General features: G+C 44.2%; 1 protein-coding gene across 1 annotated transcript in view; it reads left to right on the top strand.

Moving 5' to 3' along the window:
• The window catches only part of LOC101644087 (pikachurin), a 208,645-nt gene that overhangs the window by 92,593 nt on the left and 99,251 nt on the right, over positions 1-16,801 (top strand). Inside the window, exons 4-5 of the mRNA XM_045285255.1 lie at positions 8,387-8,504; positions 10,120-10,255. Of these exons, the coding sequence (XP_045141190.1) occupies positions 8,387-8,504; positions 10,120-10,255 (254 nt within the window). The remainder of the gene's footprint in view (positions 1-8,386; positions 8,505-10,119; positions 10,256-16,801) is intronic.

Below are 16,801 nucleotides of genomic sequence, written 5' to 3'. Positions count from 1 at the left end.
AGGAGAAGGAGAAGGAGAAGGAGAAGGAGAAGGAGAAGAAGAAGAAGAAGAAGAAGAAGAAGAAGAAAACAAGACCTGAATGGATATACTGAAGGATTCTACAGCAAAATGTAGACTGACTCAGGAAGCAACAAAGGAAGATGGAAGGGACACAGAGTCACTGAGTGGAAAGAATTGGACAATTTTACAGGTGGTCGATGATCAAGACCCCATTGTACAGCAGCAAGAAGTCCAAGCTACAACGATGGCATTGGTGAAAAGCTAGGCTCCAGGAATTAGCAGAATCCCAGTTGAGATGTTTCGGCAAATGGATATAATTCTGGAAGCACTCACTCATCCATATGAAGAAGTTTGGAAGACAGAATTCAAAAAGTGGTTACTGCCGTGTATCAACAGAGAACACACACAAACTTAAGCTGGATTCAGAAGAGAACTTGGAACAAGGAATATCACTACTGGTCAGATAGAAGTTGGATGAAAAGGAGAATACCAAAGAGATGTTGCTCTGCTCCATGGGGCTTTATTGAATATGCAAAGGTATTTAAATGTGTTGATTATAACAAGTTATACATAAATTGCAAAGAATGAGAATTCCAGAAACTTCATTGTGTTCATGAAGAACCAACCAGACAGCTTGCAGTCCAATGAATAACCGCTATTCTGCTAGGGCTTCTTACCATGGAAACCGCAGTCAAAAAATCAAAAGACATAGGCATGGAGCAACTCTTCTGCAAATGACCTCATTAGAGGACTAAGAAGGAAAGATGTCACTTAGAAGACTAAGATGTATTTTCCATCGCCTCATATGCAGGTGACTGCTGGACAGTGAATAAGGAAGACTTAAGAAGAATTTGAGCATTTGAATTATGGTGTTGACAGAGAATAGTAAATGTACCATGAACTGCCAGAAGAATATATAAATCTGTCCTGGGAAAAGATAGAATGCTCCTTAAAAGAAGACAGTACCTACAGTTCCCTAACTGCCGGTCTCTACAGAAAAGCAGGGATGGATGATGGGACCGAGATGCACAGGTGGGGAGACTGTGTAGCACTGTCTGCCCAACAAAACTCCATTGTGCGGTGAGAATACGGATGAGAGTCACGACATGACATATTAGAGACAAATATCCTTAGGAAGCCGCAGGAATGGCCCATGGAAGGCATCATTGGGGGCCTACAGTAGAAGTCAAGGGGGCAATAGAAAGAAGGGAGCTGTTTAGAGAGTTGTGGCAGACGTGGCCAAGTAAAGATGGGCAAGAAGAGTCAGCCTTGTTTCTGGAGTTACTAACGCCAGGCCTGGGGCAAAGATGCCAGTGCTGTCAATCAATACGGAGGAGCCGGTGAGAGAAGCTGGTTGTCTATGAGGATATGTTTCCCTTGGTCATCTTGTAGGATTTCTCTCTTTCATTCATCCACTAGTTCATTCATTTACTTATTCATCACAAAGCATCCCTTGAGCATTTGCCCCATACCTGATACTATGCAAGTTTGGGGCTGCCAGAGGAATAAGAACATGCCTCCTGTTCTCATGTGCATGGCAGAGGGTGACAAATAAACAATTACAAGACCATGTGAGAGGTGTGAACACTGGGTTACAGCAAGGACACTGTGGAAATATGAAAGAGTGCACCTAACAAGACTGGGGCTTGGGGTCACTGAAATGAGGTAATGTCTCAGCTGAACTGAGTCATGATGCTACGAGCAGGGGTGAGCTAGGCAAGAGGAGGGAGAAGGGCATTGCATGTAGATGGAAGAGCAGGTTCAAAGGCCCAGAGGCAAAGGATGGAATGGCATAAATTTGAGTCCTGCCAAGTTCGTAAAGATGACTAGAATGTAGAATGCAGGAGGAGGTGGTGGCATGAGATGATGCTGGAAGGATATACAAGGGGACCCAATCTATCAGCATCAGCTTACGGGCTAGGAAGATCACCTAGCAGTGTGGAACCTGATTCGAAGCATAGGCAGTATTGGTGGCAGGGAAAATCCAGTGGCTGTCATTATAAGGACCTGAATATAAATGATCATAAATGTAAGGATGAAATGGGGTTTTAGGTGCACCTGAACCAAACCATGGTATATTCAGTTACCTCACATGCATACAAAAACTGGAAAATGAAGAAAGGAGACCAAAAGGGAATGGATGTATTTGAAGTATGATGCTGGTCAAGAATCTTATGTAGACCATGAACTGTCAAAAGAATGAACAAATAGGCGTTGGAAGAGGTGTAGCCAAAAAGCTCCTTAGCAGTGAGGATAGTGAGACTTGTTCTCATGTACCTTGGACCTGATTAGGAGGATGGACTAGTCCATGGAGAAAGGACATCAACAAAAAGAGAAAGATCCTCAATGAGATGTATCGCCACAGTAGCTGTAACAATCATAGCAATGATTGACAGGGTGATACAGGACCAATCAGGGTTTTATTCTGTTGCACGTGGTGTCCTTTTGAGTCAGAACGAACTCAATGGCACCTAATGAGAACAAGAGAAAATGACATAAGCACATTTAAGTGACAAGAAGGAGGTAGAATCAGCTGTATTGATTACTGATTGATTGGTGGTTGGGAAGGGAAGTGAACACACAGTACAAAGTGTCTAGAATTTCTGGCTTGAGTAATCGAAAAAGGTGATGCTAACCAATGAGAGAAAGTACTAGGCAAAGACTGGATCAATATTGTTTAGCTTTCTTTTAGCCAATGGGAGGAGGAATGACTAGTTTAGATTTAGTCATGTTGAGCTTGAATTGTTTGGTGGTTGTTAGATAGAGATGTTCAAGAGGCATAAATCCATGTGTGAAGACAAAGAGGCAGGCCAGAACCAGAGACACAGATTTGAGAGCTGTCAGTGCTAAGATTAGGCTAGAATCTAAGGGAGTAATATATTTGTTTACCCAAGCAATATTCTATAAATGGGAAGGGAAGATGGTGAGGGATAAATCCCTGGTAAAGGTTAACACTGAAAGGGTAAACTAAGAAAGAGGAGTTTAAGAACAGAGGGTATCCAACTAAAGCAGCTGGGAAAGACCATGGTACTTGGGCAGTCCATGGTATTTCCAATATTATTTATCAACACCATAATTCGAACACATTGATTTTTTTTTTTATTCCTTGTTCAATATCTAACTTTCCCATGTATATGAGGCAATTGAAAATTCCATTGCTTGGATCAGGCCCATCTTAAGTCTCTATGTAAGCTTACTTGCTTTTTGATACTTTGAAGAGTTCTTGAACGGTAGATTTACCCAAGGCAACACATTGTTTGGTCTCTTGACTCTGGCTTCTATGAACATTGATTGTGGATCCAAGCAAGACAAAATCCTTGACAGCTTCAGTCCGTTCTCTCTTTATCATGATGTTACCTATTGGTCCAGTGGTGAGGATTTTGGTCTTCTTTACATTGAGTTATATTTCATACTGAACACTGAATCCTTGATCTTCATCAGCAAGTGCTTCAAGTCTTCCTCACTTTCAGCAAGCAAGTTGTATCATCTGCACATCTCAGATGGTTAATAAGCTTCCTCCAATCCTGATGCTGAATTATTCATCCTATAGCATAGCATCTCTAATTTGTTCAGTATACAGATTGAATAAGAATGGTGAGAAGATACAACCCTGATGCCTGACATATACCTTTCTTGATTTTAAACCATGCAATAGTCCCTTGTTCTGTTTGCACAACTGTCTGTTGATCCCTGTATAAGTTCCAAATGAATACAGTGAAGTGTTCTGGAATTATGATTCTTCTCAAGTTATCTACAGTTTGTTGTGATCCACATAGCTTTGTACAGTAAATAAAACACAAGTAAACATTTTTTCTGGTATTCTCTGCTTGGAGCTCAGGTCCATTGGACATCAGCAATGTTATCCCTTGCCCTCTTCTGAATTCAGCCTGAATGTCTAGCAGCTCTCTGTCACTGTACTGTTGCAAGCATTGTTGACTAATCTTCAGCAGCATTTTGCTTACATGTGATATTCATGATATTGTTCTGTTCAGTCACCTTTCTTTGGAATGGGTATAAATATGCATCTTTCCCAAACAGCTGGCCAAGTAGCTGTCTTCTGATTTTCCTGGCATAGGCGAGTGAGTGCTTCCAGTGCTTTACCAGCTTGTTGAAACATTTCAATTGGTATTTTATCATTTCTGGACTCTTGCTTTTGGCATCAGTGTAGCTTGAACTTCATCCTTCAGCACCTTTGGTTTTTGTTCATGTGCTGCCTCTTGAAATGGTTGCATGTTGACTAGTTCTTTTCGCCACAGTGACCTGCATCGTCTCTCCATCTTCTTTGGATGCTGCCCGCACTGTCAACATTTTGCCCGTAGTTTCTTTCAGTATTGCCATTCGAGCCTTGATTTTTTTTCTCTGAATTCTTCCAGTTTCAGATATGCTGAGTGTGTTCTTCCTTTTTGGTTTTCTAACTCTAGATATTTGCATGTTTTATTATAGTATTTTACTTTGTGTTCTCAAGCTGCCCTTTGAAATTTTCTATTCAGTTCTTTGGAGTAATCATTTTATCTCCAGCTTTGTTTTTATCATGAATGCCATCTTTTTCAATGATTGTTTCTTCTTCATTTCCAACTTTTACATTACATCTTGATTGCAATTTCAAACTGAAGGTATTGGTAGATTTCTTCTGTTTCGGCTTTAGCAGTTGGTACCTAAATTTGAATCATAGCTGTATTGAATATAAAGTTGTATGGACTAGATTTCCTTGTCTGCAGATAGATATGATCCTATCACAAGCAGCATTGTATGCGTGAAGCTAGATCTTGAAATGTCCTTTTTTAATGATGAATGAAATGCTATTCCTCTTGATTGTGCCATTCTTTGCATAGTAAATTACCGTATATACTTGTGTATAAGCTAAGTTCTTCAGCACATTTTGAATGCATTTTTGTGGTAGAATCAGGTGCCTCAGCTGATATTCTGGCTGGCTTATACTCGAGTATATAGGTGTATAGTTTTCGGATTCACAATCCAGTTCTAGTTCATTTCAGCTTACAAATGCCTATGATTTCAATGATTGTACATTCCATCATTTTATTTTCGACGACTTCCAATTTTCCTAGATTCATACTTCATGTATTTCAAGCTCCGTTTTTTAGTAGATTTTTGCAACTCTTTCTTCTCATTTGGAGTCTTTGCCCACCAGGAAATAAAGATCCAGAAGGATTTCCTCCCACAGCCTTTACTCCACTGACCTTATTATGGTCGGCTCTACTTTGAGAGGGCAGCTCATCCTCAGTCTTATTTTGAGTGCCTGCAGATTTAAGAGGTTCGGTCACTAACTCTGACAATGTTCTGCTTCTGGTCATGAGATTTTCCGTATCTGACCATGTTTCAGTGCTATTCGTAAGGCTTTCAGTGACTAATTTTTCCAAAGCAAACAGCCTATTTCTTCTTCATAGTTCTGAGTTTGGAAGCTCTGCTGAGACCAGTTCACCATGGGTGACTCTGCTATGACTTGAAATATCAGTGACATAGCTTCCAGCATCATAGCAACACAGAATCCACCACAGTACGACAAAATGTCAGATCAGTGGTAGAAGACAAGCCCTAGTCTTATGAAGGTGGAGCAGAGATGAGAAATAGAAAGGACTAATTACCAGGACATGTGAAACTGCACACAGAAGCCAAGAAATGCTTGTGGTATTAGAAACTGGGAGAGAAAAGAAAGGCTTCTCCCTTGGCTACTTCAGAGAGAGATTGGCCCCATCAACAAGCAAATTAGAACTTCCAGATTCCTAAACAACAAGGCAATAAATCCCTGTTGTTCAGAGCAATGCACTGTATGGCACTCTGTTTTAGCAGTCCTGAGAAATGAAGACAATCACTGAACTGATTCCATTGATCACTAGGGATAAATAGTTTCTATGCAAAGTATTCACTAAATAATTGTTGAGTGCTTTTGAACAACTTTGGCTGATGGGTTGATTGGTTCTGTTTATTGATGATGAATGTTTAATCACCTGCAGAGCAGGGTATGCAGAAATACAGTTCATGATTCCTGCTCTCAGTTGACTTAGTCTGGGTGGACTAGAGAAACAAATTCATAGACACTCATATGTGGATAAGAAAGCAGTTTAGATACACGAGCAATTGAACATTGAGAAAACATCTAGCCCAGTCCAGATCAAGTCCATAAGGCTGATATTAGCCCCCATGTTTGATACAAATCTATAAAGTCCTCTTCAGACTCATGAAACACATGCAATGACACTGAATGCAGGAAGATCACAGGCCAGTGGGTGGCAAGTCTTGTGGATCCAATGGCATTGTAAGCATCTCAGCGCTGGCAGGGGTCTCCTCGTGGCTCCTCCAGTTCCCAGGGCACAGTCTATCAGTGTAGTGCCATGTGTCTTGTCAGTAGAGAGTTTCTCAGGGAGTGAGCAGAGAGAGGAAAGTGTCTTCCACTTCCAAGGAGGAAATATGGGAGTTCCCAGAATTCTCAGGAGAAGGCCATGCCCACACAGAGCCCTCATTAGTTATATCTTGATTAACAGGGCAGACTCCACCCATTCACTCTTAATCCTCTCAAGTCCCAAATTGACACCAGATTATGTAACTGCCACACTATCCTACAGTAGAAATAATACATATATATATACACACACCCATACGTATATATATACATATATATGTATATGTGTGTGTGTGTGTGTGTGTGTGTGTACAATGCTTACCCCAACAGTTGGTGGAGTAAGATCACCAGGCTGGGGCATCCAGGAACGGTATCACAGGGAAGATGGAGGTGAACCTCGGAGAAGAGGGCAAGGGATCAAAGTGTCTTTATTAACTGGTGCTGCTGTGATATAAGTCCCATCAAGAGTGTGGCTGTAAAGAACAGAAATGTGTCGTCTAACAGTTCAGGAGGCTGGAAGGTCAAGGTCGAATTCAGGTCATGGTTCTAGGAGGATCTCCTTTTGATTTTAGTTTCTAGTAACTATCGATCCTTGACGTTCTTGGGCTTGTGGTATCTGCCATAGATGTCTGTCTCCATCTGCTGCCTTCCCGCTGTGTGCGTCTCTGGTTTCTTTCCATTACTCAGGCGTGATTAGGTTTAGGACCTGCCATTACACTGGCGTGACCTTATTATCATAATAAATGAAAAATGTATATTTCCAAGTGGGTCGGATTTATAAACATGGATTAGGATGACAACCTATTATTTTGAGGAGACCTAATCCCATTCATAATACACCAGGTAAACAGAACAGCAAGCCATTTACATGTGGCCACGATCTACGCCAGCTACTTTACACTCAAAGACAAGCATCCTCACTGCCATCCGATCAATTTAGACTCCTAGTGGACAGGGTAGAACTGTCCCTGTGTTTTCTGAGAGTGGAGATCTTTACAGTAGAAAGCCTAATTTTTCTCCTCCGGAGTGGCTGTTGCTTTTGGACTTCTGACCCTGTGGTTAACAGCCCCACACATACCTCCATATGCTGCCAGGGTCCTCTGCACCTCCCAGACTCTGCGTGTGCATGTGTGTGTATCTCCTTTACACATTATCCCAAACACTATCATTATACAAGTTAGTTATGCCATATCTTCCCTGCTTTACATGGTGGAAAAAACCACCCCTGAGACTCAAGATAGTTAAATATCAAGGCCACAGTGAATCAATAACAGTTAGGATTCATGCCCAGGCCTGTTTGGCTTCAATGGCAGGACCCTTTGCACTACAATGTGCTTCTCCTTCTTACCAATGGAACTCCAGTTGCAAGTTCTATTTAGCACCATAGCCGGGGAAGCCCTGCTATTGCCAAGGCCCAAAGTAAAGAGGATCCCTTCAGCTGAGGCCATGGTCATTATTGCAAAAAACAGGAACACACATCCACCATTGATCCTGTGGTTCTCCAAGTTCGGTCTCTCCGAGAACATGGTAGAGATGAAAACCCTGACTCCCAGAGTCGGGTTAGAGCCTGGTCACCTTCTTTCACAAACCTGCCAGAGATTCTGATGCCCACCAGAGTTTGCGGAATGTCGATCGGGTTTCTACTTCTTGGGTCCAAATCAAGATTCCTCTTTCTTGCTGGGTGGAATCCTTGAATATCTGTGAGGTGTGAATGACATGATAGCTCCTTGCGTGTTTGCCCTCTCCTACTCCGAGTCAAGACCTCAGGTGGTACCAGCCACATGTAATAGTGTGATAAAGTGCTCCTTCTAGGAAAGTCCCCAGATCGCGATACAATGACACCCCCTGGTCTGGGGAAAGAGGGCACTGTGCCTTCGTCTTTGCAGATTTAAAAAATGAGGCCAACTCTGGGCAGAAAGCCAAACAATCTCTGTCTGAACCTCTTGAGAGGTAGTCCTCCTGGAAAATGCCCTGTTCGCCCCCACAGAATGGCTGATATTTGTGCCTCTCTTGTTTGGCTGTTGACAGGAGGACGTCATTGGAGATTTGAAACCCGGCACTGAATATCGCGTGAGCGTAGCAGCGTACAGCCGGATGGGCCAAGGGAGGCTTAGCTCGCCTCTGCACGTTGCCACCCTGCCTCAAGGTAAAATGCATTCAGAAGTATTCATTTCAGGAAAGTGACAGGTTGCTATTCATCTCTTTCTTCGTGTAATAAACATGAAGGAGGAACTACTAAGTGCCCTGGGAGGCAGTGGCTAGTCCCTGGTAGAAGACCACCATCCACCATCCATGCTGGAGAATTGGGTTCATTTTCTGGTCCAGGCACCTCATGTGTGGCCACCACCTCTCTTTCAGTGATGACCTTCGTGTTGCTGCAATGGCACATAGGTTTCAGCAGAACTTCTAGACCAAGACAGACTAGTAAAAAACGCCTAGTGACCTAAACATCAGTCGATAAACCCCCCCCTGATCATGATGGTCTGATTACCGTGGTCTGACCTGCTTCTGATCATGAGACTGGTGCATGAACAGGCAGCGTCTCATCCCCTCGAGCATGAGTCAGAAGGCAACATGATGTCCTCTAACAACGACAAGAGTTGTGTGCCAGGGCCTGAGAACAGTAACAAGGACAGCTCCTGCCCTCTTGGAGCTTAGCGCCTCGGAGGGTGAGCCGGGCATGTTCGAATGAATGTGCAATCACAGATTGTAATGGAGGCTACGCACAGTGAGAGACTTCTTGCAAAGCATGGACAAAGGAAGAGTTGGTGTAGGAGTGAGGGCGATTCCCTTAGGTAGATGACCACCAAGGTGAGCAGGAATGGCAAGGTGAGGAAGGTGAGCAGAAGGGAGTCCTAGGCACAGAGACTCTAAGAAGTGCTCACTGAGCTCACACCTGCCTAGGCCCTGGGGGACAGAGGTGCATCAATTGCAACCACTGCTTACAAAGTGTTCCTTGTGGCAGGAGAAGCTACTGCAAGTGACTCCAGTGTCCCCAAGGTCAGCCTGAGGAATAAGGAGCACGTAGGAGGGAGTGCTTCTATCTACCCCGAGGTTCCGAGAGACTTCGGAAGGGATACTATCTTTGGCCCAGATTTAGCAAGTTGCACGGGCTTTTGCTCGAGAGAGAAGACAGGAGCAGTAGTAGGAACACGAGCTGGGCTTTGTGCAAGTCTGGAAATGAAGACCACAGTGGTAGTTACCACGGGATGATGGGGTCAGGGGAGCCTCGTACATCTTCCCAGATAAGGGCATTTCCCAAAGGCATGCCATCATCGGTGTACATTATTCTGATGATCAGACGTGAGGGTGCGGCACAAAAGAAAGTTTAGAGACCATATGGCTTTACAGATTCAAACTCACTGCCATTTAGGTCACTCTGTGGTGGGTTTCCAAGCGTGTGACTCTTTATAGGAGTAGAAAGCCTCACTTTCAACAGAGATCAGAGGTGGTTCAAAGGTGGGAGTGATATAGAAGGGGTTAAAGGACACACCATGTTGTGACCAGGGTTCATGGTCTGAATCTTCCTAAGGCTGGATTTTTCCACCAGGGGTACCAGGTACAGATTGGGCATGTGCAGATCACAGGCTCCAACCTGACCTGGTCCGCCCATTGGTTTATTTCTGTGTTTGGGTGGATTGTTGACTTTGCTGAACAGAGAGGGTCCGGTTATAGCATGCACACGTGTTTGTTACATATTAAACCCTCTCAAGCAGCTGAGACCCCCAGCCAGGTCTTCTTGTGTTTGCTATCCTGCTTAGATTCCTGCCTGCCTCCCGCGGCCCCCCAGCGACCACACGTCCTTGTGGTTTCTGATTCTGAGGTGGCGCTCTCGTGGAAACCTGGAGAGAGTGAAGGCAGCTCCCCGATCCAGTATTACTCCGTCGAGTTCATCAGGTACGTTCGTGTGGCATTGTCCAAACCCAAATGTGTCAACGGCAGGAAGTCCCATCATCTCCCCCACTGGTGGCTTTGAGAGGGGGCAATACCGTGTTCTGAGTCTTGCACCTGTCCCCTACCTCTTTTACAGTAGGTTGTTTGCAGAACCTGTCCCAGTCACCTAACCTCTTCTTCTAGCCCTGTCCACTCGGAGACCGGCCTGGGCTCTGGAAAAACTCAAGCCACCACCACCCATCAGCCTGCTTGCAGCCTGAGCTTGCAACGTGCCTGTCTGCCTTTGAAACAGGATATTTGAAGTCAATATTTGATGATGACATTTCTCAGGCGGGAGGGGAAACAAAACAACCGTGTGAAGGGCAGTCTGATTCACGGTGCCCTTCACATCCCTGTGGCCGTGGGGCAGGCTGCTTGGTTCGGTTTTCAGTGTTTTCCTTCCTTGCCCTCTCCAGTTCTCGCTGTTGGGCCATACCCGAGGGGAGAAGCCTGATTAAGAGCTTGCAGATGTCAAAACACCGATTCTTGGTGGGGAGTGTAATTTTAAGTGGGGGAAGAAAAAGTGAAAGGGAATTTTCCATCTGAGGCCTCTCTGAACGGTTGTGGCAGTTGGGTTAGAATCGAAGCAGCTGGCTGAGAGTGAGTCTGGGAAACACTGTTTGTGGAGCTGGGGTTCTCTGCCTGGAAGGTGATGGGACTTGCCCGAGGTCTGCGCGTCAGTGGATTCCTAACGAAACTGGCTCAGCACATCATCACGAGGCTCTGAAGCGAGGACAAAGAGCTCTGCTGAGATTTTATTAGCTGCTTTTCTGTTCCTTGACTGCCTAGCCTAGAACACAGGCATTTATTTGCTTCCTCGGAGAGGAGTCCTGGAATAGGTGCCTCCCGGCTTCAGTATAGACCAGGCAGGAAGTTGCTGACTTGCAAGCAGGGGAGAAGTTGAGGCATTAAGGCATTGACTCCTGTATGCGTAAATTCAAAGGATACCCAGGTAGTGTGGTGGTTAGACCAATGGTGAGGTGTGAACCGAAAGCTCGGCAGTCTGACCCACCAGCTGCTCTGCAGAAGACAGATGTGACCGGGCTCTTCCACAGAGATGACAACTTGGAAATCCTATGGGGGCGGTTCTACACTGTCTACTGGGTTGACTATGAGTCAGAATTGACTGAGCAGGGCTGGCTCTATGTGTACATGTCAGTGTGGAATGAATATACGTTAAAGGATGACCAGCTCCATTGCCACTTCAGGAGCTTGTTTCTATCTGTAGCTTGATTTCTATCCATCTCTGCTGTGCTTCTCCTTGTCATTGACTCGATTTTCCACGGGCTCTTCCTAAATGGCAGCAAAATGGCCACCAACCCCTCTAGATTTGCAGTTTTCTAGCTTAGCTCCCCCTGGAAAGAAACTGACCATGTCTTAGAGGCTCCAGCTAAGGCTCAGTGAATCGGTGTAATAAGCCACAATTCACCCTCTTTCCATTCTCTGAGCCAGCCGCGGTGGCTTGGGCGGGGTTAGGACTTGGGACTTGGGAGACCACTCTGATGGGTAACAAAGTGGTCATGCTCAAAGGAACCTAGATTTCCTCTGGAGGATCATTGGGACTTGAAGTCCATGGACTGAGAACTCAAGAGTTTATTCTTCCAAGTGATTTGCAAGCTGGCTAAAATGACTGTGAGAGTAAGGAACAGTAGCAGAGAGAATTAGGAGAAGAATATGCTGCACACAACGTCTCAGACCAGAGCTCTTGAACTGTGGTGTTGAACAGAGCTGCCAGACAGAGCCTAGAGTTGGCGTAAACTTAGAAAAGATTTGAGTCCTGGTTCTAAGACTGGTCAAATGGGCAAGGCTATGAAGTCCCAAAACGTCAGCCTTCTCACTTGTAAAATGTGGGCAAGATTTTTGACTTCTGCAAATAATAACAACTATAATATGGGAAAACTCAGAAAAATGCAAAGTTGTTCATGTTAGCCTTGCAAATCACTGTCTAAACCCCAACAAAATAATTGCCGATGTTTATTATCAATTTTGTGCTCAAACATGTGTCTTCAAACCTTGCTCTATGTCTAGTGTGCTAACACGCTCAGAAACTCACTGCCAGAATTAACTCTGACCCACAGATGCCCTGTAGGGGAGGGTGGATGGCCCCTGTGGGCGTCTGCAACTGCAACGCTGTGCTCTATGGGAGTAGAAAGCCTTATGCTCCTTGGGGAGCAGCCGGTGGCTTCAAACTGCTGCCCTTGAAGTCAGAAGCCCAAAAGAGTAACTACACTGCCACCAGGACTCCTTAAATGACAGAAATGACCCTTTCCAAACCGTCAAACATTTCCTGACGAAGATCAAAGACGGCAGCGCGTTCAGTGTGGATTATACCTTCATGTAAAGAAAACAAAGAGCTGCTCGTGTTTTGTTTAGATTTTATAGGTTTTCCTGTATATGACACCCAGGTTATCTAAAATGACAGAGACAGTAATGGGAGCAATAGTTTTAAAGGGACATGGCAGGGGAAGTTGATGGGAAGGGGGAGCTAACAACGAGTATAAGGAAGATGAAATGTCCTAGAATTGATGGTGGTAATGGTTGGATAACTCCTATGCATGTGAGTGAGCTTAAAAACATATGAAATGTTACTTGTATGTTGGTGAAACTGTTAAAAAGTAAATTACGTATTGATGAATCTATAGAGACAACAAGTACAGTACAGGGTCCCGGGGGGCATGATAGGAAGGGGTTAAAGAGGAGCCGATATCAAGGAGTTCAAGAGGGAAGAAAATGCTTTGAAACTGATTGTAGTGGCAATTGTACAATACTGCCTGGTGCAGTGGAACTATGGAACAGTATGATATCTGTAAGAACCCTCAATAAAATGGTTTGGGGAAAAAAATAACCAAAATAAATAAATAAACTAATTTAAAAAAAGAAAACAAAAATCTCCCAACTGGATCAGTAAGAAATGTCATGACGAATGGAGAAAATATTGATGTTGTCAAGGATTTAATTTCACCTGGATTTAAAAATGACAAAGAATGGTCATTTAATTTCACCTGGATTTAAAAATGACCAAAGCCAAGAAATCAGATGACAGATTTCACTGGGAAAATCTGCTACAAAAGACCCCTTAAAAGTGTTACAAACTGAAGGTCTCTGAGGACCATGTGATGCGAGTTGGGATGTTTGTGACAGCAGCACATGCATATGAAAATTGGGCAAGGAGTAGGGAAAACCCAAGAAGAACCAGGAATGCTCGCAGTCTGGTTTCAAATCCGGAAAGGCACGCCTCGGGGGTGTTTTCACTCACCACACTGATCCAATCTGTACATTGAGCTCCTAATCAAAGAAACTGGATCCGAAGAAGAATGTGGCATCGGGATCAGAGGAAGGCTAATGAACAATATGCAGACCTCACAAATGCTTGCTGCAAGCGGGAGGATTTGAAGATTGCAGCCTTCATTATGGATTACAACTCATTGTAAGGAAGACCCTATTCCTCACAAATGGACCAATAGGTAACAACACAATAGATGGAGAAAAGGTTGACATTATCAAGGATTCTTTCTTCCTTGGTTGCACCATCAATGCTTATGGAAGCAGCAGTCAAGAGATCAAACGGCACATTGTAGTGGGTAAATCTGCTGCCCAAGACCACTTTATTAGTTTTTTAAGAGTTGATATGGCAATCCCTTCCCATGGAAAGTGTTCTTCCACCCACCCCTAAAATTAGAGGTGCTCAATGTCTACATTAGTATGCAGTAATATTTTAGAAGTATATACCATTGTTCCAGCTGTTAAACCCCTATTCTCATCTATCTAACCCCATAAGTCTGCCTTCACAATGTCATGAGAGGCCAACTTTGGATACAGAATTCGTGGATACCTAGACTACTATGTGCCACACAGTATGTGCAGAATTTCAGGCCCTGCTCCCATCCCCTTGGTTCAGAATCCTGCCTGTAGGTCTTCCAGAACACACAACTTTGGTTGAGTTTTCTTTCTCTTGGAACCTCTGTTCTCTCATCGGTGATATCTAGCAGGTTAACCCAGACGAGGAGCCCTTCTGGGTTGTGCATTGGGCTGCCAACTGCAAGGTCGGCAGCTTGAACCACTGGTTGCTCCATTGGAGAAAGATAAAGCTTTCTACTCCCATAAAAACTTATGGCTTTCAAAGCGGGTGAATAAGCAAATGTGGTGAAGAAAGCTGATGGTGCCCGGCTATCAAAAGATATAGCATCTGGGGTCTTAAAAGTTTGAAGGTAAACAAGTGGCCATCTAGCTCAGAAGCAACAAAGCTCACATGGAAGAGCATATCAGCCTATGTGATCACGAGGTGTGGAAGGGATCGCTGAAGACAAATGGGTGCATAAGCAAATGTGGTGAAGAAAGCTGATGGTGCCCGGCTATCAAAAGATATAGCATCTGGGGTCTTAAAAGTTTGAAGGTAAACAAGTGGCCATCTAGCTCAGAAGCAACAAAGCCCACATGGAAGAAGCACACCAGCCTATGCGATCATGAGGTGTCAAAGGGATCAGGTATAAGGCATCATCAGAACAAAAAATCTTACCACAGTGAATGATGTGGGGAGTGCGGAGTGGAGACCCATACCCCATTTGTAGGCCACTGGAGATCCCCTTGCAGAGGGCTCTCAGGGAGGAGATGAGCCAGTCAGGGTGCGATGTAACAATGATGAAAAATACAACTCTCCTCTAGTTCCTAAATGCTTCCTCCCCACCCCCCCATCATGATCCGAATTCTACCTTGCAAGTCTGGCTAGACCAGAGGATGTACACTGGTACAGATAGGAACTGGAAACACAGGGAATCCTGGGCAGATGATCCCTTCAGGACCAGTGGTGTGAGTGGCAATACTGGGAGCGTAGAGGGAGAGTGGGTTGGAAAGAGGGAACCTATTATAAGGAACTATATGTGACCCCCTCCCTGGGGGATGGACAACAGAAAAGTGGGTGAAGGGAGACATTGGACAGGGCAAGATATGACAAAATAACAATTTATAAATTATCAAGGGCTCATGAGGGAGGGCAGAGTGAGGAGGGAGGGGAAAAATGAGGACCTAATACCAGGGGCTTAAGTGGAGAGGAAATGTTTTGAGAATGATGAGGACAATGAATGTACAAATGTGTTTTACACAATTGATGTATGTATGGCTTGTGATAAGAGTTGTATGAGCCCCTAATAAGCCGATTTTAAAAAAATAATGGAAAGCAGTTTTAGGAGAAAGTTATAAACTTGAGAGAAAAACTGAAGAATCATCAATGAATGATGTTCAATTCATGTTTGTATTTCCTGTCCACAGACTAGGAAGATTGAAGATTTTCTATCTACAGATGATTTGAACTATGATCTCTTTTGAAAGTTATCTCACTGGTATTGACATCTTATATGATGATAGGGCAATAAACCACAGAATTAAAGAAAAACAAATTTATGGTTTTGAAAACGCATGGCGGTAGTTCTACCTTGACCTGTAGGGTTGCTATGAGTCGGGCTCGACTCAGGGCACTGAGCTTTGTTTTTGTTTAACACAGGCCACATTGCAAGGGCATTGCCCAGAGGCATCGTCACGTGCTAATATTCCATATGTGTTTGCAGGGATTCAATGTGTGTTTGCTTCCTCCTCACTGTCCCATTCGTTTTCTTCAAATAACGGGGGATATTGAGACTCAGTGTAAGTTGCGTCATTAAAGTAAAATGATTGCTTAGGGTGATATTACAATTAGAACCAAAGAAACAACAAACAGAAGCAAGCCCATGTCCTGCTCTTATCCGCGGGCCATTTCAGAGAAAGGGCTCTGCCTGGCCAGCACCCCACTGGCTGAGGAAACGGGAATAGTTATGTTCGCTGCTGTTTGCTGTTGTTCTAGAAAGAAAACTTTCACAGCGTCTGGCGGCATTTATTCTCTTGCTGCAGAATCAACCCCCAAGTTCTTTTGTAAACCTCCGAGAGTCTATCCCATTACCACTGCTAAGGGCCTGAGGATGTGCGTTGAGAGAGAGCTCTTTCCTGCGCTCTAAGTCAGAAACTACAGTTAGTGTGCAGGGATTTCTTGGGGGTCTTCAATGACTCTGTTTCCGCAGAGAAGTAAGTTGACCATGATATGTTGAACTCGTTCTGCCCAGAGACGTCCCTCTGCAAAAACACAGGTGAAAAGTCTCGGTGTCAACTACAGATTCCTTGTGATTCCCAAGAGGAAGGGGTGGGGGTGGACACAAGGGATGGGGTTGACAGGTCAAGATTAGAAAATTGTTGAAGTCAATTCCTTCCCAGGAGTTCCAATCACATTCCAATCATCTTAATGTGAACTTATTGTCTAATTCTGTTACCGAAAGATTAAATTTTAAGCTTCTCCATGCTTTGGTAAGTGCTTGTATATTAGTGAAGAGGCACAGTAGTTCCTCTTAAGCAATCGGCTGCTCACCACAAGGTCGGCAGTTCAAACCCATCAGCCACTCTGCAGGAGAGCTGCGAGGATGTCGGCTTTAGTAAAGATTTGTAGTGTTGGACACTCCGTGGGGCAGTTCCACTCTGTGCTATTGGGGT

The sequence above is a fragment of the Echinops telfairi genome, unplaced genomic scaffold, assembly GCF_000313985.2.
Source record: "Echinops telfairi isolate 266 unplaced genomic scaffold, ASM31398v2 ScPeMD7_7469;HRSCAF=8507_1, whole genome shotgun sequence".
NCBI classification, from domain to species: Eukaryota; Metazoa; Chordata; class Mammalia; order Afrosoricida; family Tenrecidae; genus Echinops; species Echinops telfairi.
The sequence above is the reverse complement of the archived record's forward strand: the minus strand, read 5'-3'. Positions and strand labels throughout refer to the sequence as shown.